This window comes from Budorcas taxicolor, chromosome 9, assembly GCF_023091745.1.
Source record: "Budorcas taxicolor isolate Tak-1 chromosome 9, Takin1.1, whole genome shotgun sequence".
Lineage (NCBI taxonomy): Eukaryota > Metazoa > Chordata > Mammalia > Artiodactyla > Bovidae > Budorcas > Budorcas taxicolor.
In genome coordinates, this window is record NC_068918.1 from 17,971,958 (window position 1) to 17,996,001 (window position 24,044).

A 24,044-nucleotide genomic window follows, 5' to 3' on the forward strand; every position below is an offset into this window, starting at 1 on the left:
ATCTTTGCCTCTTTGGAGCAGTTTGGTTTTGGTTCTCTTGAAACAACTCATGAATGTTATTTTCTTTGCAGTTGGTTTTTTCTTTGCCTTAGTTTTCCTATCTGCAGTATGGGTATGCTTTTAATCTACTGACCCGTGGAGGCACAGGGATGCCGAGTTATTTTAAATTAGTAAAGTGCCATATCAGTTTAATAACTATGATTTGATAACAGTAATAATAGTGGAATTTAGAAATTACCAAGTAAGAGAAAAATGCTCTTTGAAGGAATATTCTTCAATCAAATAGGTCCCCTGTTGTGAGCTTCCCTTTTATTTAAACCTTTTAATCATGAACAGTGAGTTCAGCAAACTTAAAGCTGCTTTTTAAAAATACATGTTGGCAGGGAGGTATTGTAATATAAAATTGTACCTTGGTTATTAATGACAAAAGCTACTAGTCAACACACTCTTTTGGAGATAGAGCTGGAAAATATCATGGGGGGAAATTTTAAAAGGCAGCTCACAGAAAGCCAAGCCCAAATATTTGGAAGCACTCACTGAAAGATGTTGAAGAATTTCCGTGGGCCTATGAAAATAGAGTGTAAATCCATTATCTCTGCAGGTAAGGATTCCAAGGGTACTTATCTCCAGTGGCACAAAAGGAATTTCAGAGCATAAAAGTCGAAGTCCAAAAAACCCCTTGTTGCTCCCACGCAGACTTACTTGGAGGCAGCAATTCAGCTGCTTCTGTGAGCTTGATGTACTCAGTCTGGACTTACATCTCTGAGTGGACGGTTTATTTTTTCTGATTAGGAAAACACATTCTTTGTAGGTAGGGCTGTTTTACTCCACCGTTGCCCGGAAAGTCACTAAAGTGTGATACTACAGAGAGCTTCCAGCAGGCGAAACATGCATTGAATGGAATGAGACTTCTTAGCTAAATCACAGCAGATGCTTCACTTCCTAACCTTGTTCAGAAAGTAACCTTTTCTCAGGATCTTAGGGTTGTGTTTTCTCTGTTTCTCTCTTAGTTGTATCGCAGTCAGATCTTCAGGATTTTAACTCGGTAGACACATTTAAGTATACTAAAAACTGCGAAGGAAATATTTCTTTAGAGATCATTTGAGTAACTACTTTAAGCTGTTGGTTTTAAAAAGGTAATGAAAATGCTATACACATTTCCACTTGATAAACTGTTTGGTCTTTTCACTGTTGCCTATTTTGGCTGATTCCCAGTGTGGCCAGTACCTTAGGTGAGATTTGAAGAAACACATGTTGGTTTTCTGCTGAGACAAGGGTCTTGCTGTTGAATCATCTTCTGATAGTGTAATGCCACCACTGGCTGCATCGCAGGGAGAGTGTGAAGTAGTGGGAAGACTGAGGGCTTGGGAGTCAGAAGAACGGGGCTCAGCCGTGCCTTCCCTTCTTACTAGCATTGTACCCACAAGCAGGTCACAACTGCTCTGAGCCTGACTTTCTTCTTCCTCTGTGAAGTGGAGATAAAACAGTCCCAACTGCACAGGGTTATGTACGTGTGTGACTGGATGCACGTGTTTTATGGATACACTGCAGGTGAATGTGGGGTTTCATCTCTCTTAGCAAGGGATTTGTACAAAAAGAATGATTTGAAGTATGCTTTACACGTTTAGTTTCTTTACTGAGAGGATGAGAATTTTTCAGGCCAGGAAAGTAGATGGAGATAAGTAAGGGTCAGAAAAGAGAACTTTGTGTTAGAATTTACTTGAAGTTAGTGTGGAATAATGAAAGTGTGGAAGTCATCAGCAGAAGCTGAGGTAGGTTTATGGAAACCCTTCTCATGCCCACTTGGTTGGTTAACTATAGTCTGGCAAGCGCCCACTTGGTTGGTTAACTATAGTCTGGCAAGTGATAGGAGTAAGCCATGTGACATATTGTAGATAAAAAGGAAAGATATTGTATATATTAAAAAAAAACAAAACTACCTAGAACTGAGTTTCCGCTTTTCAAATATTTTTGGAAATCACTTCGTATCTTATCCTAAAGGATGGAGAGAGGCTGGACCTGATTTGGTTTGTGGTCTGTGAGGCTTTGACCCATGAGTGTCAAAAGAAATTTCGAGTGGAGTGAGTGAAGGTGAAGACACCAAGAGCTTGTCTCCTGGGTTGGGCTGAGGGAATGAGGCCAAGGCTAGGTGGAAGAAGAAAAGCTAAACCATTCCTCTCAGATTTAGGCGGGGTTTCGAGAATATGTGGCTCAGATGGTTAAGAATCTCCCTGCAATGCGGGAGACCTGGGTTTGATCCCTGGGTCGGGAAGATGCCCTGGAGAAGGAAATGGCAACCCACTCCAGCATTCTTGCCTGGAAAATCCCACGGACAGAGGAGCCTGGCGGGCCAGAGTCTGTAGGACCACAAAGAGTCGGACACAACTGAGTGACTAATGCTTTCACTTTTCTAGAAGACAGAAGGATAATTGCTGGTATGGAGAACCCTCGAGGTTCTAAGGGGGAAATGGGACGCGTTATGTCTGGTAGCTTTGGTTTTTCTCAGGTTTGGGTACTAGGCGTAAGGTGCTTGGAAGGCTTTGCAGCAGGTCCCGTGGCCACTGTGTCACACCGTCAGTGGGAGAGGAGGGAAAGCTGTGTTGAGAAGAGGGAGCACCCAGGTGGGCTTCGGGGCTCTCTCCGGCTGTTGTGCAGCAGCCCTGGATTACAAGTAGAGACGCTGCATCTGAGCTGCGTCAGGCAGGGATATTGGAAATCCAAGCCTGATGGAGGAGAATGCAGGGAACGAAGACCAAGGGTGCCTGTAAGAGCATCACTGTTCTTATGCATCCGGGAGAGAGATGATGAGTAGAAAGATAAAACTTCCAGTGGAGGGAAGCTCCTGAGTAAAGATGAAGACACAGTCCTCCAGGAGGGAGGCAGGAGAACAAAAGGAGTAAAAATAGGAGTTTACAGTCAGGCAGAGAGTGCTAGAACTGGTGGTTTTAGAGATGCCTTTTTCCTCCGTAGTGCAGGTGATCCACATCTCTCCTTGGTGAAGGGAACTATGGGGGGCGGCAAAGTGAGTGGTGACACATGCGGTTAAGAAGTGAGATGGTCAAGAAATTGTACAGCGCGAGTCGGAAAACTCTGTATTCAGATAGGTTTAATACTTTGAATAGATGTGGAATCACGTGCAGAGTGTGATCAAATGACCTTTATTTTCAAGCTTCCTGGCATCACTTTGTGCCATGGCATTTGGGTGGATTAGATAACACCAGTCTCTGTTTTGTTCTTCCCCTAGAGAATGGCTTTCAATTATATGTGACGTGTCTCTCAGTCGAAATTGGAGAGAACAGTTATTATAGGCTCTAGGCAGGCTAGTTAGACATGATTGGCTGTGTCTTCACAGCTGACATCTGGGATATATTTAGAAGGCACAGCCCACTTAAATGCAGGTTTTAATTAGGGTGTCGGACATCGATGTATCCATATTTAGGAAAATGAAAAATAAAGCATGGATGCTAAAATCCCCGGGAGAAAACTGTTTCTCCCCTTGTACTTTTTGGTTGCACAATTTTTGCATTATTTTTCAGCCTCCAGAAAGGACAACTAAACCTAAAGTGATCATCTTTATAGGACAATGAGAGCATTTCAGGCATGAGGATGCCCAGTGGTCACTAGTGTTTTCTTAGCTATTTGGGATAGGTGAAACTAGGTTTTCCATGTGGGGTTCATTAAAAACATGTAAGATGATTCCTGTGTGAATTATGGGGTCCATTTGGTCAATATGGGTGGAAAAGCTATCCTTTTAAGAAAAGGCGCATCTATTTTTGTTAAATTCTGCACATCCCTCTGATTTATCCTTTAGGTTTCAGTGGGGATGTCATTTCTTCAGGGAAGAATTTCCTAGTCCTCTTAACTGCATGAGGCACCACTGGGGGTAAGTCCTCCCATCCCCACTCTCCTTATCTGAACACTCATCACACTTTGGTCTATATCCTCGTGTGAATTGTGTGCTGGGTTGTAGGCATCAGGGGGGCAAAGACAGTGTCTGCTTCATCCCTAGTGAGTAGCACACAGCCTTCCATGTGGAGTGGCTACTTGACAAAGGTGTCAGAAGAACCTGTGTCGAGTTTCACGGTGAAGTGATGTGTAAAGTATACCTTGACCTGGGAGGCAAGTTCGGCTCCCAGCACCGCCTCTAAATGATTAACTTGGAGCAAGTCAGTGTTCCTTTCCTCAGCTGTAAAATCAAGGGACTAAAGCAGGTGATGGCGAATATTGTTCAGTGCTCTATGCTCTGCACGATTCCATATTTGTGGGATTGTTTTACATACTGATAATAGCAGTGGAGCATTTAAAATGAACCAACCTGTGAAGACATAATAAGTGGGAGAAATTCGTGTGAAGGAGTTGTTCCCCCTCTGGCTGTTGCTGCTGTTGTGCGTCAGTTTTACTGAGCACGTTTCTAGGGAGATGAACTGAAGAATAGGTCTGTTGGAACCTGAGACTCAAGACGTGACTGTTCCCAACTGGGGAACAGAGTGATGACAAAGAGTGGGAGCCGGGAGAGAAAAGTAGGGTGGACGGGCTTGGAGCCCACAGAAATACTGCCGTCCTCATTCAGTTTATTTCCGTGATGAATGTATGTGGATGCCTGACTGTGAGCATCCCTTTGCCTCTGTGCTCTTGGGAATTCCTTTCGCATCAACTCCATTAGTTACAAAGGCAGCAATCCATATCCAATTTTCTTTTTGTGTCAGGATTGTTCATGTATAAACCAGGATTCTTTGTAGGAAACATTTGCAATTAATCCCCTAAACAAGCAAACAAACAAACAAAAAATGCAAATCTCACTCTGCCCTGAGGCAGCCCTGCTGACTCTGAGGCCAGACCGCCATCTATTATACACAGAAATGAATTGAAATTCCCACTTTGGGCCTAACCTAATTTTCCAGTGATAATAGGCATGGATTCCCAGAAGCACTCTATGCCTCTTGATAGTAACATCCTCATATCCTTTCCTGGTAAATGTTTTAAATAAAGATTTTAGCGCCAAAGGAAATTAACCTTTAAATTAATTGTAATTATAAAATGCCATCACTGATTTTTGTCTTCAGCCTAATTACTTTCTATTATTTAAACAAACCTCACCTCCTGTGAGTTTTAAGTTTGTTTCTCCTTCACTCCCTGCCGCACAATGCCAACCCACCCCCGTGGAGGCCTGCCTGGCTCTCTGCCGCTGGAGCAGCCTCGTTTAAAGGTCGCGCAGGATGGAGGGTTTGCCCTGCGCTGCTTCTTTGCAATGCACTCTTAACTGCTCTGCGTAAGGCAGCTCGGCTCCGATGTTTTCGCTCCGTGTACCTGGTGGCCGTCCTGTCTTCAGAGAGGCAGTGCTTTCAGTCCCCCTGCTGTTAAGAAGGAGATAGCCATGCCTGGCTTTCTGTTCCTGTTAGATGCCGTTGCTACCGCTAAAGCAAAACTGGTCGTAATGAATTTGGCAACTGCCAGCATCCTCTATCAAAAGCCCGACTTTGAGTGTACCGTCCTCTTTCTCAGCGCGTCTCAGCGTTGGAGGGCTCTCAGACGCCTGTTTCCTGTGCCAGCTCTTTGTCTTGCTCTCGTTTGTTCTTTCAAGACGGGGCTAAAGGATCCCATCTACTTTATTTGTGAGTGTGTATGTTGGCGCTGAAAGCATCCTATCTTTCTGCCACTTAGCTGCTTTCCTTCTTAAGTCATTATCAATGTGAGTAAAGAGAGAGATGGTGAGGAAACAGGTACAGAACACGTGTTAGAGGATGGGAAGAGGCAAAATAATCACAGTGGGAGATGTTTCTTTTAATCCTTTCTGTAAATACCACTACTTCTCCTGCCTTTCACAAGCGCTGGCTTTCTCTTCCATTGAGGCGGATTAAAACAACTTGGATGTTATTTATTGACTGCGTTATGTTGGTTTTCTGCATTACATACCTCCTTTAAACACCCCAGTTAAAGGGCCTCCTCTGCTGCTCTGAATATTGTTAACCTCAGCATTGACTGTTTAGAAACATGGGCCTGAATGCTTCGAATCAACAAAGGGTAGAGAACGGATCAATTTCTTCCCCCATATTTTTGACTTGGGAACATGGTATGCATGCTCAGTCACTCAGTTGTGTCTGTGTCTGACTCCCTGCGACCCTATAGAACGTAGCCTGCCAGGCTTCTCTGTCCATGGAATTTCCCGGGCAAGAATACTGGATACTGGAGTGGTTTGCCATTTCCTTCTCCAGGGGATCTTCTGACCCAGGGATCCGACTGGTGTTTCCTGCGTCTCCTGCATTGGCAGGCAGATTCTTTACCACCTGGGATTCCCTTGGGAACATTAGATTTATTTAAGGATGGTCCTAGTGTGCATGTATGTGTGTGTATGTTTGTGTATAAAAAGCTATGAAGTATAACGGAATAGCCGCTAGGAGAAGAGGGAGAAAATGAGAAGTAACTGTTCAAGAAGACTCAACTTGGCCCTGAATGTTGATTGTTCAGTCGCCCAGTCATGTCCGACTCTTTGTGGCCCCATGGACTAAAGCACACCAGGCCTCGCTGTCCCTCACTGTCTCCCGAAGTTTGCCCAAGTTCATGTACATTGCATCGGTGATGCCATCCAGCCATCTCATCCTCTGAAGCCCTCTTCTCTAATCTTTCCCAGCATCAGGGACTTTTCCAGTGAGTTAGCTGTTAGCCTTAGGGGACCAAAATACTGCAGCTTCACCTTCAGCTTTAGTCTTTCCAGTGAGTATTCGGGGTTGATTTTGCTTAAGATTGACTGGTTTGATCTCCTTGCTGCCCAAGGGACTCTCAGGAGTTTTCTCCAGCACCACCTCCAGTTTGAAGGCATCAGTTCTTTAGCGCTCTTTGACATTCTGTTTACAGTCCAGCTCTCACAACCATACATGACCACTGGGAAGACTATATATTCTCGACTGTATGGACCTTTGTCAGCAGAGTAATGTCTCTACTTTTCAACCTGGGGTCTAGGTTTGTCATAGCTTTCCTGCTGAGAAGCAATTGTCTTCTGATTTCATTGTGCAGTCTCCATCTGCAGTGACTTTAGAGACGAAGAAGAGAAAATCTGTCACTGCTTCCACCTTTTCCCCTATTTGTCGTGGAGTAATGGGTCTAGGTGCCATGATCTTAGTTTTTTAAAGTATTTAGTTTTAAGCTGCCTCATGAACTCTCCTCCTTCACCCTCATCAAGAGGCCTTCAGTTCCCATTCGCTTTCTGCCATTAGAGAGGTATCGTCTGCATATCTGAGGTTGTTGATGTTTCTCCCACCTGTCTTTTGATTCCAGCTTGCAGGTCATCCAGCCCGTCATTTCTGATGATAGGTGTATCATCAGCATATAGGTTAGATAAAGCATGGTGGCGGCAGACAGTCCTGTTGTGCTCCTTTCTCAGTCCTGAACAATCAGTTGTTCCATACTAGATGCTAACTGTTGCTTCTTGACTCACATACAGGTTTCTCAGGAGACAGCTAAGGTGGTCTGGTATTCTCATCTCTTTAAGAGCTCTCCACAGTTTGTCGTGATCCACAAAGTCAAAGGCTTTAGCGTAGTTGATGAACCAGAGGTAGATACTTATCTGGAATTCCCTTGCTTTCTCTGTGATCCAGCGAATGTTGGCAATTTGATCTCTGGTTCCTCTGCCTTTTTCAAACCCAGCTTTAAACCAGGTTTGGATTTTGAGACCCAGTCTGGAAGTTCTTGGTTTGTGAAACACTAAAGCCTAGCATGGGAGATTTTAAGCATGACCTCACTAGCTTGGAGGATGAGTGCAACTGTCTGACGGTTAGCGCATTCTTTAATTGGCTCTTCTTGGGTGTTGGACCTGAATATCCAAATTTAAAAATGAAGCACTCATGTTTTCTCTTCCGTGACCACAAGAGGGAGCAATTTAACAGCTGGCTGAAAAGACCAGTACTAATTTCGGGAGATGGAACTGTAAAAATTGTCTCACAATTAGGGAAGGCTGCTGTCACCGACAGGAGCTCACGTGTTACTGACGGGAGGCACACGTGTATGTATTTGTTTTAGGCTTTGATCATCTAGTCTGGCTTTTGTTTTTACTTATGGCAGCATATCTTTCTCCCCCCAGCTTTCTTCCATTTGTAGAAAATGAGGAAATCTGCTTTATTTATTCATTTATTTCTTATAAATTCATTATTTATTTCTTATAAATTCGTTATTTATTTATTTATTTATTCATTATTCTCTTACTTAGAATAAACTGGGGTCTACCAAAGTGTCGCATTCGTTTGGAGTTTCCATATAGTCCAGGAGATGTTAGTGGAGAGCTAACTGGTTGATTCATTTATTTCCCATATACTTATTGAGGGATAGGTTAGATGCAGAGGCTATAGCAGTGGTCAAGATAGGTGTGGTCCCCAGTGACATCGCCGAACACTGTCTTCCCTTGAGGGAGTCAGTATGTCCTGTGTGATGTCAGAAGTTCACCGGGAACACTCCGTGACCTTGGGCAAGTTGTTTAATCTTTATGGGCCTGTAAAATTAAAGTGTTGAAATAGAGCAGTAGGCGGTAGTTTTCCATCATTTCAAACTCCGCAGTGTTCTCAGTTCATAAGAAGTCTGAAGCCAAATCGGGAGCTGTAAACTTTAACAAATGCCGAGCTCCTGCTCTGGAAGGCTGGGAGAGGAGCAAAGTGACACCTTCTACTCTGGCCCTCTGTGGCTCTGCAGAGCACCAGCTAGAGATTAGCAGCATCCGAAGTCTGGGGCTCCAGACCCTAATAATGAGTGATGCTGTTCAGAGACGGGGAGAGAAGAGACGAATTTTGGTTTTGTGGTAGGCTGGCAGATATAAACAAGATTACTTCAGTCAGTCACCTTCAGAATTGCAAAACAAATGTTGTAAAGAAAACAATAATATATTATACTTTCATTTGACTGAGTATGATATTTGTGAAGTAACATAGGCAAATCATTCTCATAACTCTACCTGTCAACCTGGCACTCAGGAACTTCGCACCTTTTTTGAACTGCTAATTGCCTACCCCTTGGGTTATGTTTGGTGAGTGATTTATAAATAATAAGAAAGAAAGCTGAGGTTACCAAGCAGAATGTATAAAATGGCCCTGACAACCAGATAGAGAGACAGAAAAAGATAGGAAGAAAGGAGACATATACCCAAATGTTAACTGAGAACTAGAATTTGAAATTGTGAAAGCATTCTAACTTTCTTTTTCTTTCATCTGTAGGTTCTCTACATTTTGCAGTAACTTACATCCTTTTATAAACAGAAAGCACCATTTTTTTTTTTTTTAATGGCTGAGTACTCCTCTCTTGCCACCTCCACCCACCCTCAGAGGTGGGAGAACGTGTCCTTGTGCTCAAAGAATAGCATCCAAACTCAGTGATCCTGTCAAACTAGAAAAATGATCAAAGTGTGCAGAACAGAGTTCAATACACAGAAGTGTAGGCCAGCAAGCTTTAGAAGAAAAATCAAACAAAAATAACAGAAAATTATTAGCCTCAGAGAAGTGAATAATTTCCTGTGGTTTGCTTTTCAAATGAAAGGTTCCATAAATTGATTATGACTTTTATCCCAAGGCCAGTTTGTTTTGGAGAATTCAGGACAGGATTTTATGCATCTGTGCTTGGTTGGCAGGTTCATGCACGTGTGTATCTACAAGTTTAAAAATCTAGAATTAATTTTTTAAATATTTTTTCAAAATAAGCCTCCTTAGGATATTTTAAAATGGCATTCTGCATATTTTCCCAGATGATTTGAATATTTAATAACATTTGCAAACACACTGAATCTCTTTTAGGAAAGATAGTGAGTACTTAGAAAAATGTCGCCTTCCCAGGTGGTGCTAGTGGTAAAGAACCCTCCTGTCAAAACAAGAGACGGAAAGAGACACAGGTTTTGACCCCTGGGTCAGGAAGATCCCCTGGAGGAGGAAATGGCAACCCCTCCAGTATTCTTGCCTGCGGAATCCCATGGACAGAGGATTCTGGTGGGCCACAGTCCATGGGGTCACGAAGAGTCAGACACGACTGAAGCGACTTAGTATGCACTTAGAAAAATGGATCCATTTTCCAGAGGACTGATGTTTATTTTTAGTTCTAGTTTAACTATTAAGGCAAAGGTTTATAAGAACACATAATAAAAATTTAGAAATCATGTTGGCCTTTTTTTTTTCCCTCTTATGGATCGGTGATATTTCCCACAGCTGCGTGTTTTCCTTTTAATTGTCCCATCTAACAGCGCTAACGTAGCAGGTCGTTTCTTAGTTCTGTCATTCTAAGTGGACATCGGACTCTGGTGCAGAGAAGCTGAAGATTAAGGGAGAGAAGAGTTACAAGTATCATAAAAGGCAACAGACCAGAAGTCTCGGAACCTTTTATTTATTTCACAGAATATTGTCCAAGAGAACAAGTAGAGAGGCATGGAAAACACTGGAGGTTTTAAGGAAAAACAGCCTGGTTGGCAACGCATGATAGAGTGAAGAGCCCAACCACAAAGACAGCTCAGTGAGGGACGACCACTCCCCTGGAGAAAGAATTTTCTCCTAAGACATACCACTGCCTTTTCACTAACAAATGTAGCAAAGTACGATATGATGGTTGCCCCAGTCACATAAGGTTCAAGCGTCAGGGCGCACCCTCTGGAGCAGGTCCCAGCTTTTCTGGCCAGGAGCTTCTCATCTGAAGGCAGATCGCCCCTACCCCCCGGTGGGGGATGCTAAGCAGGACCGCTGCCTGCCGGCGGCGAGCCAGGGGCGGGGAGGCCGCTGTTACGCCTGGAGCCTCTTACGCGCAGGCCTTTGAGGCGCCAGTGAGTGGAAGCTAGCCCCACTCTCTTCCCAGTAGATGTTTTCAAATAGCCTCACGCTGTGTGCCTCTGTGTGTATGTGTTTAATCTTTAGATATGGGATGTTCGGGACTGAATGGTGTCCCCTTCCAGATTTATCTTTTAAAGGCTGAACCCCCTAGGTGGATTGTATTTGGAGAGGGGCCTTCAAAGAGGTAATCAAGGTTAAAAGAGGAGCTGGCAGGCTACCGTCCACGGGTCACAGAGAGTCCGACATGACTGAGCGACTATCACATCACAAGGTTAAAGAGGCCGTAAGGACGTGTGGCCCTCATTTGATAAAACTGGTGCCCTTAAAGCCTAGGAAGAGACACGGGCACACGCACAGAGAAAAGGGGGCACGTGAGAAGGACGCGAGAATTCAGCCTTCCGGAAGCCAAGGAGAGAGCCTTCAGGGGAAACCAAGCCTGCCAACACCTTGAACTTGGACTTCTAGCCTCCAGAACTGTGAGATCACGGGGATCCGCTGGTTAAGCCGCCCCGTCTGTTACGCTGTTGTCACTGCAGCCCTAGGGGGCTGGTCCACGGGGGCGGAAGTGCCACATCTTCCTGTTTGAAATCTTTGCTCCAAGGGCAGTCGTCATCCCCCGGCAGGCTCAGCAGATGGCAGTGGTGTCCTGTGAGTTTGCACCGCCAGCTGTCCTGCCAGGCTGTGGCTCCAGCTTAGATCGCCGAAGGGTCAGAGATGTCAGCTTCAAGGCCCTAGGTTCTCATTGGGGAAATGACAACAACTTTGCATTAAAGTGTCTCGATAAATACTTATCAAACTGGCCGCTAGAGAAGTACATGGGATACCGTTTAAAAGGAGAAATAAGGAAGAAAATCTTCGGCGTTTGATGTGCCTGCAGTGACTCCCTTTCGTTCAGCAAAGGTTTAGTCTATTTTGTGGAGTCTTGAATCTTCCGTTGTGGAGCCTGAACCCTCACCTCAGCTCCCTCGAGGTTGGTGCTTCTGAGGCTGGCTGGCTGCAATTGCTGCTGAGCCTCAGATATTAAAACCGAGGGCAGACTGGTCAGTATCCTCCTGACGTCACGGACACTGCAGTCTCCCAGGTGCATGATTAGGCTCTTATCTGTACAGTCCGGTCCCAGCGCAGCTACAGGACCCCAAACTGTCCTCTGTCCCTTCTGAGACCCTTAGGAATGGAGACTTAACTAATCTGGCAGTTAGGGAGCTGGCACCTCCTCCTGCCCTACACTCCCTTTAGGATGCTTCATCACAAATCCATAGCAGGTAAGGACAGTCACACACAGATCCCTTCTCTGTTTATATATACGTTGAAGTTGCCTCATATCTCAGGACTTCAGCGGTCCCATGAATGTCCAAGATAAACATGAGACTACTTGAATATAAAACAAAGTAGTTTATATCTTACTAAGCAAAAAGACCACAAGTAGAAAAATTATCTATGATAAGGCTGCTTGCATTTTAGATTAATATAGGCGCTTAAGTTGAGTGAAGTAAATCAGAAAGAAAAACAAATATTGTGTACTAATCGTTATATGTGGAACCTAGAGAAATGATTCTGATGAACTTGTTTGCAAAGGGGGAATAGAGACACAGACAGAATGAATGGGTGGGTGCAGTGGGGGTCTGAATTGGGAGATTGGATTTATGCATGTATGCTGCCATGTGTAAAACTGTATAGGGCAGACAGCTCAGCTCGATGCTGTGTGGTGACCCATATGGGTGGGATGTAGGGGGGAGTCAGACACATACACACACACACACACACACACAGCTGATTCACTTCATTGTACAACAGAAACTAATACAACATTGTAAAGCAATTATATTCCAATAAAAACAAGAAGTTGTGAGTTGTGGTTATAAGGAGCTGTGGTCAAAATATATATAAAGAATAAGCATTATGGAAAAGCTTTCCAGACGTTTTAAAGGTACGCCTTGTCTTCCAAAAGATACTTGTAACTTCACACCCACTTTCATTTATATGGCTTTGACTAAAACTTGACTTTGGGATGAATTCCCTAAAAGAGTTCCCTGGGATTCCTGTTCTAGTTTCCTCAGCTGACATTTCCATCTACCTGTTCATTCATGTCAGAAACCCGGAAATCCATCAATCTCTTTTTAACCCATCATTGAGTATTTATGTTTAATAACATACATATCCTTTCCCTCTCCATCACTGGTCGTAGGCCAGACCCTCATCTTCTCATCTCAGTCCTTGTCATGGTGTCCTAATTTGTCTCCCTTTCCTTAATTTTGATCCATTCATCCAAGTCTTTGCTTCATAATGTTTTGTTTGCATATGTTTGCGTTTCTGATTATCTCATTCTCTTTCTATTAACTGCCAATTGATTTGCCATCATGCAATACAAAATAAAGTGCAGACTCCTTTCTTTGTTATAACCGTTTTTTATGCTGTCTCATCTGCCTCCAATCATCTCTGGGTGCCCACTTCTAGCATAGGGTGTAATTCAGTCATATTATCCTGGCTCCTCTGCCCCCAGCTTGGCAGGCTGTGATATGTCTTGATGCTTTTTCACCTTTTGCCTGGGATCACCTTACTCCCACATTGGCTACCCAGCAAATACTAATTTATTTTCCAAGATGAAACTCAAGAGAACTCTTCTCTATGAAACCATTCCTGATTCCTATTCTTATCTCCCCACACTATACACTGTACAGAGTTTTATTACACTTATTTGTTCACATGTTTTTTTCCCTACAGAATCCTTAATTCTTAGAGGTAAAAGACTGCATATCATTCCTCTAAAAACATCCAGAGACTGACACAGCGCTTCATACATTGAGGAGTATTTTGTAAATGCTTATTTGTAAATGACTATCATTTCCTTTTGCACACAGCATACTATAAACTATACACTGTGTAGTCCTGATTTTACATAGCGTGCAAGTATGATTGAAAACGTGTGTTCTCTAAATGAAGCATCTGATGCAGCCTCCTCCTTTCTAGTATGATTGGAAAGTGAAGCAGAAACACATGTTTCTCTGAGCGTTTTCCTTGGATCATCCTGTAACAGCAGTGGATTATCATTTTTCCCCCCACTGTCTCAATACCCCAGTCATTGTGAACATGTTTGAAAACCAAGAAAAATGATCTCCACCTCTGATTTTTCCTGAGTAAATATAGCTGGATGCGCAAGTACCCAGAGATCCCGGAAGGACTTCTTCCAGTCCTCCTCTTTCAGATCCTTAGTGGGGGCGAGGAAGAGTGAACCTTTCTATCTGCCGATTTTCAGAAGAGTAGAGGACAGTGGAGCCGCTTCAAGGCTTGTGAGACGGCCCTGAGGTCTATACTTTGGATTAAGCAGTAGTGCTAAATGCTGAGACTCTGAGGTAACATTCTTGCCATTTGTATCAAATTATAACAACAAAACTGGGCTTCGCGGGTGGTGCTAGTGGTAAAGAACCTGCCTGCCCGTGCAGGAGACATAAGAGGTGTGGCTTCGATCCCTGGGTTGGGAAGATCCCCTGGAGGAGGGCATGGCAACCCACTCCAGTGTTCTTGCCTGGAGAATCCCCATGGACAGAGGAGCCTGGTGGGCTAAATTCATAGGGTCGCAGAGAGTTGGGCACGACTGAAGCAACTTAGCACGCACACAGGAACAAAAAGGAACTATCAATATTTGGTTTCATGATTTCTTGATTTAATCTGAAGTTGGTTCTTGTGAGAATTTTTGAAACTTACTGCAAATTGTTGATTGTAGTCATTTGTAGTCCTGGGTGACACCCATTAGTTATCTGTATGGTGGATACTTTTATGAAAAACACTTTAACCTGATGTGTGCAAAGGGCTTAGTCCCTGGTTCTAACGATGCGTTAAGGGATATCGTCTGACAAGCAGATAATCTAGCTAAGAGGCAGTACAGACGATGCTCTGAACTTCAAAGAAACAGGATAGAGCTTTTATACTTACAGCTGTCCTCTTCTTCAGTTATACATTTCACAACATAACAGGCGTAGATGAACCCTGCCAGCTGAAACAAAATAAAGATGATTTAGACATGAGGCAAAGGCAACAGTCCTGGACCTCACTGGGGGAATGGCCTTTCAAAGGCAGGCAGTTTTGACTAGATTTGGTGTTCCAAAATGGTTCATCAGACTGGTTCCAGATTCCAGTGTGGAGTCTTGATTCATATAATGTGCCTTACAAATGATTACATTACTCTGTTTTCCTTTGTTCTGCATTTATGTATGAGATTTGTTAATTGCCAGGCATTCTACAACAAATTATTTTAGGTCTTGAAAAAGAACTATGGCCATTCATTAATGGAATAACATTTGCATTTGTGCCAATCAACTTCTAATTCACTTTTCATTAGCCCAGAGCCTAAGATTCTAAAATTGGATTCCTGCTGACTAGCAGAAAAATGTTTCAAGGGAAAAATTTTGAGGAGATTCCATGGAAAGTTGCATGAACACTTTGTAAGTAAAACTTGTTTAGACCAGTTTCAGGAACCAAGACCAGGAACACAGCTTACCAGGTATAATCAAGATGACGTGCTACAGAAGAGCAACAGGGTAGATAACCAGTATGCTCTGAACTGGGATCGCACACATCAGAGCGTCTTTACCGAAATGTGGCAGAGGTCCCTGTCGTCAGGGAAGCCTTTGCTCACTGAAACAAGTGTCTGTGAAGGAGCACAGCAAAGCTCTTGATGTATAGCCCCTCAGATGTCACAGTTTTGTATTCCTTCATATAATTATTGAGTCCAATAATGAGCACTGGTGGAAGGAAGGAAACTAATTTCCTGATTTGTGGAAAAATTTTTCCCTCCAAATCCAATCTGGAGGAATCCTGAAAAGCATATGCTCAGGATAGTGATGAACATTATTCACAATGACATTTCAGACAGGCATTGATCCGCTGAGTATTTGGCATCGGGGAAGGGAACCTTGGAAAAAAGGCTACCGTCTTCAATTAGGAAGCTAAGGTACAGAGCAGAGAGTTGCTGCTGTGAGAAGTCTAATGAAATTGTTTTTCCGTTATCTGACAGATTGCAATATTTCTGGAAGACACGAGTGAAACAGTTTAAGTCAGAGGGTACACTGAGAGATTTAATGGGAACTATTTGGAGATAGAGAGAGGTCCAGTTCAAAGGAACTTTAGAAAATCTCTGATTTTAATTTGAGAAGGAAAGCATGTTCTGGCAGATTCTAGTTCTTTTTCAGAGAGAACTGGCATGAGAAAAAGTGGTGGTTTTCCCAGCACAGAAGCAGTGACCCTGCTTAAGAGTGAGAAGTGGATGAGGAAAACTTGTGCAGAATATTCTTTACCAGCTTCTGTTTTCAGATCCTGAATGAGAGGAACAGTGGAGCCCCCCTGCCCTCCCACACCAAGTGGGTTATCTAAACTGTTACACATAGTAATAGATAGAAAGCATACTGGGGCTTCCCAGATGGTGCTAGTGGTAAAGAACCTGCCTGACAGTGCAGGAGACGTAAGAGACACAGGTTTGATTTCTGGGTTGGAAAGATCCCCTGGACGAGGGCATGGCAACCCACTCTAGTACTCATGCCTGGAGAATCCCATGGACAGAGGGAACCGGTGGGCTACAGTCCATAGGGTTGCAAAGAGTTGGACACGACTGAAGCGACTTGGCATATAGTGCAGATAACATACCACTGATGTTACGTTAGCCCTTAGGTTTTTAAAAAATGTGTTAGAAAAGTTACCAAATAACCATTTTTCTCTTTGTGGGTATTGGCAATGAAATTGTGATAATAATAACTATTTCCTTATATAATGGAATCATCAGAGTTACTGTTTGTATGAGATTTACTTTTGAAGTGCTAGGTACTGTTAAAAAAACCAGTGTGTCCTGTTTGGCTTCAGCAAGGATTTTGATATGACCAAGCAAAATCACACAGTGATTTGAGCATTTTCACGGATAGTGGGGAAAACAGATTATACTAACACTTTTTAATTTTTTATCTACCAGGACCCATGAAAATGCCCTCTTCACTGAGTGACCCAGGCCCACTGGTGTTTTGTCATGGGTGCCGGATCTGACACTTGCTAGGCAAAGAAGCTGTGGGTTTGGTTAGATCCCCTGGGTACTGCTTGTGTCTCTTCTTCCTCTGCGGGAAGGTGTTACCACTGTGGCTAATGCCGTAGATTTATCCATAGTTCCTCTCTTCAGGTTAGAATACTACAGGCAGCATTTTTTCCCAATCACAAGCTTTTCTCTTGATTTTCACTCATCACTTAATTACTTTGAAATGCAAATCTAGGTAAAGAGCACAGATGAATTCTGAGATTCAGGGCCAGTGAGTTTAAACTTCTCATTAAAGTGTCACTAGAATCTAGATTATTAAGAGTATTTCTCTCCCAGGATGCAGCCGTGGCACTGTATTGTGCTTACCAGTGAGCTTTTAATTGTATTCAGTTGCATTCTTTAACTATCAGGGGAGCGACTTTGATATAAAAGTAAATCCTGCTGCATTTCATTACAAAAGCTTGCTGATTAAGAGAACTTCAGCTTTTAAATTGGTCACCTCTAAATACAAATGGAAATGAGTTTCCCCCAAATTAGTCAGGATTCATAAACCTCTGTTACCTTTCAATTTTCCTACACTGAATAAATTTCTAATTTAATTTTCACTCCCTCGCAGCAATTTATAAATTTACCTTCTGAAGAGCAGTTTCAAAGGATTTCTTACAGCTCTGAATACTTCCTATAACATGCAACTCTGTTAACTGTGCTCGGGCCACAAAGATGAACCCGGCTGGGTTTCCCAACCTTGGCACCACTGATGTTTTGGGTTGAGTGCTTCTTTTTCTGTGGGCTCCGTTGTACCTTATAGGATGTATAACTACTAACACCCTATGATCAAGACAGTTTGACAACTGAGATAATCCAGAATATCTTGGAGAAGGAACTGGCAACCCACTCCAGTATTCTTGCCTGGAAAGTCCCATGGATAGAGGAGCCTGGAGGTAGTTCATGGGGTCGCAAAGAGTCGGATACGACTGAGCGACTAAGTACAAAATGTCTCCAGACCTTACCATACATCCTTCAAAGGCAAAACTGCCGCTCGTTAGAGCCACTGTTATAGACCCAGTCTAAAGGATCTTGCAATCTTGTGGCAGGGATACACATATAATTGTAATTCAAAGTAGATTAGGATAAGTGTCAGGAGGAAGGAAGAAAATTGATTGTCTCCTAAATGACAAACAGTAAACGGCCTGCTTTTGCGGTTAGCTCATTAAATCCTCACAACTGCCTTTGGAAGAGCATCATACGTATTTTTGCAGAGGAGTGGTAAAACGGGCCTTGCTTTGCCTGAGTTCAAGTGGGGAACTTACAGCTGTGTTCAAGGAAGAGCCAGTCCTTTCATCTGATGGGTGTGTGTGGACCTCATGTTAAAACAAGGGAAATAAAAGCTGTGAAGGCAGATTAGGGCTATAATCAGAAGGCTTTGAGTATGAATCAAATTGCAATTCTGTGTCATTTTCTACACAATACACTTAAGGAGCGCCCTGTCTTCAACCAAAAATGTATAAATTTTTTGTGAAATACAAATCCTTCCTAATGTGATACGTTGGTCCCTTTATGGCCTCACTTCTCACCACTCCTTGTCACAGAACTGACACCGGTATGAAGCTGTTGGCAGTTTGCTGACATATATCAGATGGTTGCCCTCTGCTCTTTAACTCATTAACCCCTTCTGCCAACAAAGTGCCCAGCCGCTCTGCATCTGCTCCCTTTCTTCCTCACTCAGTCCTGCACCTTTGAGTAGTTCTGACTCATCCTTTAAGACTGAACGGAAGTGTTGCCTCCCCGAAGAACTGGGAATCCATCCCCTGGGTAGATTGTAAGTGACAGGCTGGCGTTTTTGGAGATAGATCTTGAGAAACGGGAGAGGGGGCTTTGAGAGGGAATAACCAGAGGAAAGGTGAGAACACCTTCCCAGCAGAACTCAGACAGCCTGTGGGATGATGTGGATTTCATTCAGGGAGGAGCAAGATGGCCCCACTTCCGAGGAGTCTGGGTCATGTGAAGGGGAGTGATGGTGCCCAAAGCAAGAGACAGTGACTGACATTGTCATAGTAGGTCTGAATACCTGGAATTAAAATAAAATTATTTTATTTTGTTCCTTACATAAAGATGGCTGGAATAACAATGGCTAGATACTGGTCATACTGTATTAATGCTAGGCAAACATATAATCATCCGCTTGTAGAAAATCAAAATATTACAGCTGTCTTAGTCTTTGGCATGCAGAGCAGAGCTAAGCCTAAATCTTTTTATTTTTATTCATCTTTTCACCTTGACACATTTAATATGATTTGTTCACTTCTAATTCACCTTATAGGGAATTATATATCATCTTGATATCATTACTGGCTGAAAGGAAATGATACTTTATAACTAAATCAGATTAAAATTCTTTTTTGTATCAACAAACCAAATTATGACTCTATGTCCCAGAAATTCACTTAGAAGCTAATAGGTAAGTAGAAACTAAAATCTTTGGTAAGTATTTAAAAAGATTTAATTGTAATAATTGACAATGTAACAACTTTAGTGTTTCAAATATTATCTTTTGGACTTTTTTTTTTTTTCAGGAAGTTGTACTAGACGTACTTTTTCCTAACCCTCCCCTTAAGTAGAGCTGAAAACCCTGGACATTATATATGTGTGTGCGCTTAGTCACTCAGTCACGTCCAGCTCTTTGTGACCCCATGGACTGTAGTCTGCAAGGCTCCTCTGTCCATGGAGTTTCCCAGGCAGGAATAGCGGATCCTCCTCCAGGGGATCTTTCTGACCCAGGAACTGAAACCATGTCTCCTGTGGCTCTTGCACTGGCAGGTGGATTCTTTTCCATTGAACCACCTGGGAAGCCATATATATATAAATATATATGAAGCCATATATATATAAATATATAAAACACATGTAGGAAGGCTCTGAGAGGCGGAAAGAAGGTAGACTGACCAGGAATCTTGGGACCCAAGGAAGGACATGGGAGTGAATTTCCTGCTTTCTTTTTTTTTTGTCTCATGTATACCATGCTTGGAGCTGAAGAAGCCCACAGCCCAGAAATGCCAATGGACACACATAGGAAAAAAGCCACAACAGAAGCCTGCTGTCTGACCAAAGGACCAGGGAAGGGAAAGCCTAGCAAGACAAAAAAAATTAAAGACAATAATTTTTGGGGTCACAAAGAGTCAGACTAACTGAGCGACTGAACTGAACTGAACTGAACTAAATAGCCCTTCTTTAACTAACAACACAGAAAAAACTATAGCCCCACTGCCCAACCACAGCAGCAAAGAGTGTGGAGCCAAGTCCTCGCCTCTGTCTAGGCTGTGATATCTGAGAAGTCAGAAAGGGAGCCTGGACTTTCATTTCTTCCAGGAAGGAGGAAATCCCCCTCTGTAGTGTCTGCAGAGATCACAGAGGGAGTCTGGACTTCTAGCCTCTCTCTTGAGTAAGGAGCACCCCTCGCTTCCCAACAGTGCCTTGTCAGAGGCGCTTAGTGGGTAACAGGTCTTTCACCAATGCCCAGCAGCAGGGAGGTCAATCCCCTGGCCCATGGGGTCAGATGAAGCCAAATGGGATCAGTAACAAGGCCCTCCTACCCCTCCTAGCTATGGAGGTACCAGTGAAGGCTGAGTGGAAAGGAGCTTCCACTATCTCCAAGCGTTAATGAGAAGCCCTTCCTCTCTTGAGTTTCAGTTGAGTTTGAGTGGGGAAGCTGGACTTCTAACCCCTACTTAGAAGTAATGAGTAGGTTGGTATCTCTCCTTCTCCTGCCAAAGTAGCACCAGAGAAAACCAGCTAATCAGAAGGTTTAAGAAAGAAAGATACAGTCTCATAATGTAATACCCAAATGCCCATGTTTCAGTCCAAAATTCCTCACTATAGCAATAAGGATAACGTTCTCAACATGAATGAAAACAGGCGACGGATGGAAGCTAACATAGTGTGAAGCTAACATAGTGTGACAGAAATGTTAGAATTATCTGGCAGACATTTTAGAGCAAAAAAAGAAAATGCTTGAACAAGAAATTATGAACACACTTGAATGGGAGAAAAAAGTGTCAGCAAAGAAATAGAAGATGTAAAGAAGACCCAGATTGAAAATATAGAATTGAAAAAAATGAAATATCCAAAATTAAGCTCAGCTGCAGAATGGAGGAGACAGAACTAAAAATGTGAGCTTGAAGATAGAACAATAGAAATTACCCAATGTAAAAACAAGAGAGAAAAACAGTAGACTAAAAAAAATGGACACAGTCTCATACAGCCATGAGACTGTTAAAAAAGAAATCTAACATTTGTATCATTGGAGTTCTGAAAGGAAAGATAAAAAAGAGCCCTACTGAAAAAGTGCTCGAAGAAATAGTGACTGCAAATTTCCCAAATTGGACTTACATAGTCAAGAAGCTGATTGAAGCCCAAATAGGAAAAACCCACAGAAATTCATACCAAGATACACGATGGTCAAAATTTAGAAAACTAACTATAGAAATCTTGGAAGAAGGAAAATGGAAATACTTATGTATAGCTACTTTGGAAAACAGTTTGAAGTTTTCTTAAAAAAACTAAAATGCAACTACAGTATAACCCAGCAACATACTCCTGGCCATTTATGCCAGAGAAAGGAAGATGTGATCACACAATAAACCGTACACGAAAGCGTATAGCAGCTTTACCCATGATAATCCCAACCTGGATGCAATCCCGATGTTCTTCATAGAATGAATTGGCATGCCGGTATTATGGAATAGTACTCAGCCGTACAAGAAAGGGACTAGTGATACATGCCTCGACCTGTATAAATTTTCATAGAATTTAGCTGAATGATAAAGCCAACTCCAAAAGTTATATCCTGTGTGATTCCATATAAATAACATTCTTGATGTGACAAAGTCAGAGAAATGGAAAATAAGTTAGTGATTGCCAGGACTAAGGAAGGTGGCGTGTCACAGGGAATGGATGTGACCATACAAAGGCAACAGGAGGGGTCCTTGACTGTACCTACGTCAGCATCCCGATCATTACTATTGGGCTAAAGGGTACACAAGACCTCTCTGTATTGTTTCATAGAATTGCAGTATGTATTTCACTATTATTTCGCAGTATTTCACCACTGTTTTCTAGGTGTTTCTACAATTATTTCACAAAAAGATTAATTTAAAAACACTACATTCTAGGTAACTGTCATTTATGTTAAAAGACCTTTTATGTTATAATTTCTAAATTTATAAATATATTTAAACAAGGTGGATGTACTTGTTTTCTTAAGTACAATGACACATTTTAATTCTGATCTCTTAGATCAACATAGAAATTCACAATAGTTATTTATACTGATACAATATGGAATTATTATTCAACACTCGTTTTTTAGACTGGGAGTGGAAATGGGGGTAGCAAACACTTTTTTTTTTTTTTGTATTTGCAATTATCTCATTCTCGACTGTTTCTGTGTTTCATTTAAATTACATCATCTATTTTTGTTCTGAATTTATAACTCAGATGTTATAAGCCCATGCTTTTGGTTCAAACATGACTTTGAACTGAAGGATATTATCCCCTCACAAAATATACCTTTAAGTTGCAAATCATTTTACTTCTTTGCATGTTATTCCATTTAGGTATTTTGAGATTACTTTAGCCAAGTATTCTAATATGATATAATTAATACCAGTGTCATTAATGAAGGTCTTTCATATGAAATATTTTTTATGTGGACTGGTGTACCGTTTCAGCTGTCCACCAGATTATTCTTATCTTGAACTATTCCAGTGGTTGTGCTGTTAAGCAGCACACTGCAAGTTTTCTTTGCTACAGATAATCCAGGTGCAGTTACCAACCTACAGTAACTCACAGAGGATTGCCTTTAGGGCTATTGTGAAAGTTCACAGCCCACTGAGTCAGAAAAGCTTTCCAGAGGATCAGAAACATATCTTAACACCAGCCTTTAGGTATTGTGCCACAACACCAAGCATGACTGTATTAAACACTTTTTAAAAGATTAAATAAAAGTAGACATACATGCAAACTTGCATTATCTACTTAAGGCTAGGAAATGGACTGAACCAAATGCCAATGCTGGCTTAACCAATAATTCCTGTTCTAAATTGGCCTCTGGAGACTGGTAGATTTCTTCAGGCCAATGTTACCAAAAGGTTACCCGAGTTCAAATGAGTCTAATGTATTAGTAAAGTTGGAAGAGCAGGAGATTCTCAGGCAGGGTAAAAGACCACTAATAAAACTCAAATGTCATCATGGCTAATAACCTCTCTCAAAGTTTAAGTATCACATTAGTTTAAAAACTGTATTGAGAGCAGTAGTTCATGCATTCTATGTATCTGGTAGGTGTGTGTTGCGTGTTGGTCACTCAGTCGTGGCAGTCTCTTTGAGATCCCGCAGACTGTAGTTCGTCAGGCTCCTCTGTTTATGCAACTCTCTGGGCAAGAAGGAGCCTGGTGGGCTGCCGTCGACGGGGTTGCACAGAGTCGAACACAACTGAAGTGACTTAGCAGCAGCAGCAGCAGCAGGCAAGAATACTGGAGTGGGTGGCCATTCCCTTCTCCAGGGGATCTTCCCAGCCTGGGGATCAAACCTGCGTCTTCTGCATTGGAGGCAGATTCTTTACCATGGAGCCTACAGGGAAGCCCATCTGCCAGTTGGGAGGAGATCAAAGAAATGGCTGGTCTAGTTCAATAGAACTGCCACAGCACACCTTTAGTTTTTGAAAGAGGACCCATAGTAGGCGTTTGTGACCAAAACTGTTCACTGAAAATAACTGGCATTATATTATACACCTAAAACTAATGCAATGTTATGTGTCAGTTGTATCTCAATTTTTTAAAAAAGGATTGGAAAATGCAAAAGGCTAAGAATAACCCTCTACTATTTTGATAATAAAACTAAGTTTAAGATTGTATACATGTCACATGTAATAGGGACCCTGATTTATTCACAGTGAAGCATTTGAGAAAGTGCAGTGTTGCAGTGCTCTATAAAACGTGAAAAATCGACACTGTCCAGTGGCAACTTTGAACAAAAGAAGTACATAATGCTTTTGTGAGCAATGGTACAAACAGCATCATTTTTTTTTGCTCAGAGGTAATAGGGGGAACCTACCAACGGCACCCCACTCCAGTACTATTGCCTGGAAAATCCCATGGACGGAGGAGCCTGGTAGGCTGCAGTCCATGGGGTCGCTAAGAGTCGGACACGACTGAGTGACTTCACTTTGACTTTTCACTTTCATGTATTGGAGA

The 24,044-nt window shown here is 42.4% G+C and overlaps 1 protein-coding gene across 1 annotated transcript in view; it reads right to left on the bottom strand.

The window, feature by feature from the left end:
- The window catches only part of NKAIN2 (sodium/potassium transporting ATPase interacting 2), a 644,621-nt gene that overhangs the window by 5,740 nt on the left and 614,837 nt on the right, over positions 1-24,044 (bottom strand). The window contains exon 6 of the mRNA XM_052646092.1: positions 14,715-14,775. Coding sequence (XP_052502052.1) covers positions 14,715-14,775 — 61 coding nt within the window. The remainder of the gene's footprint in view (positions 1-14,714; positions 14,776-24,044) is intronic.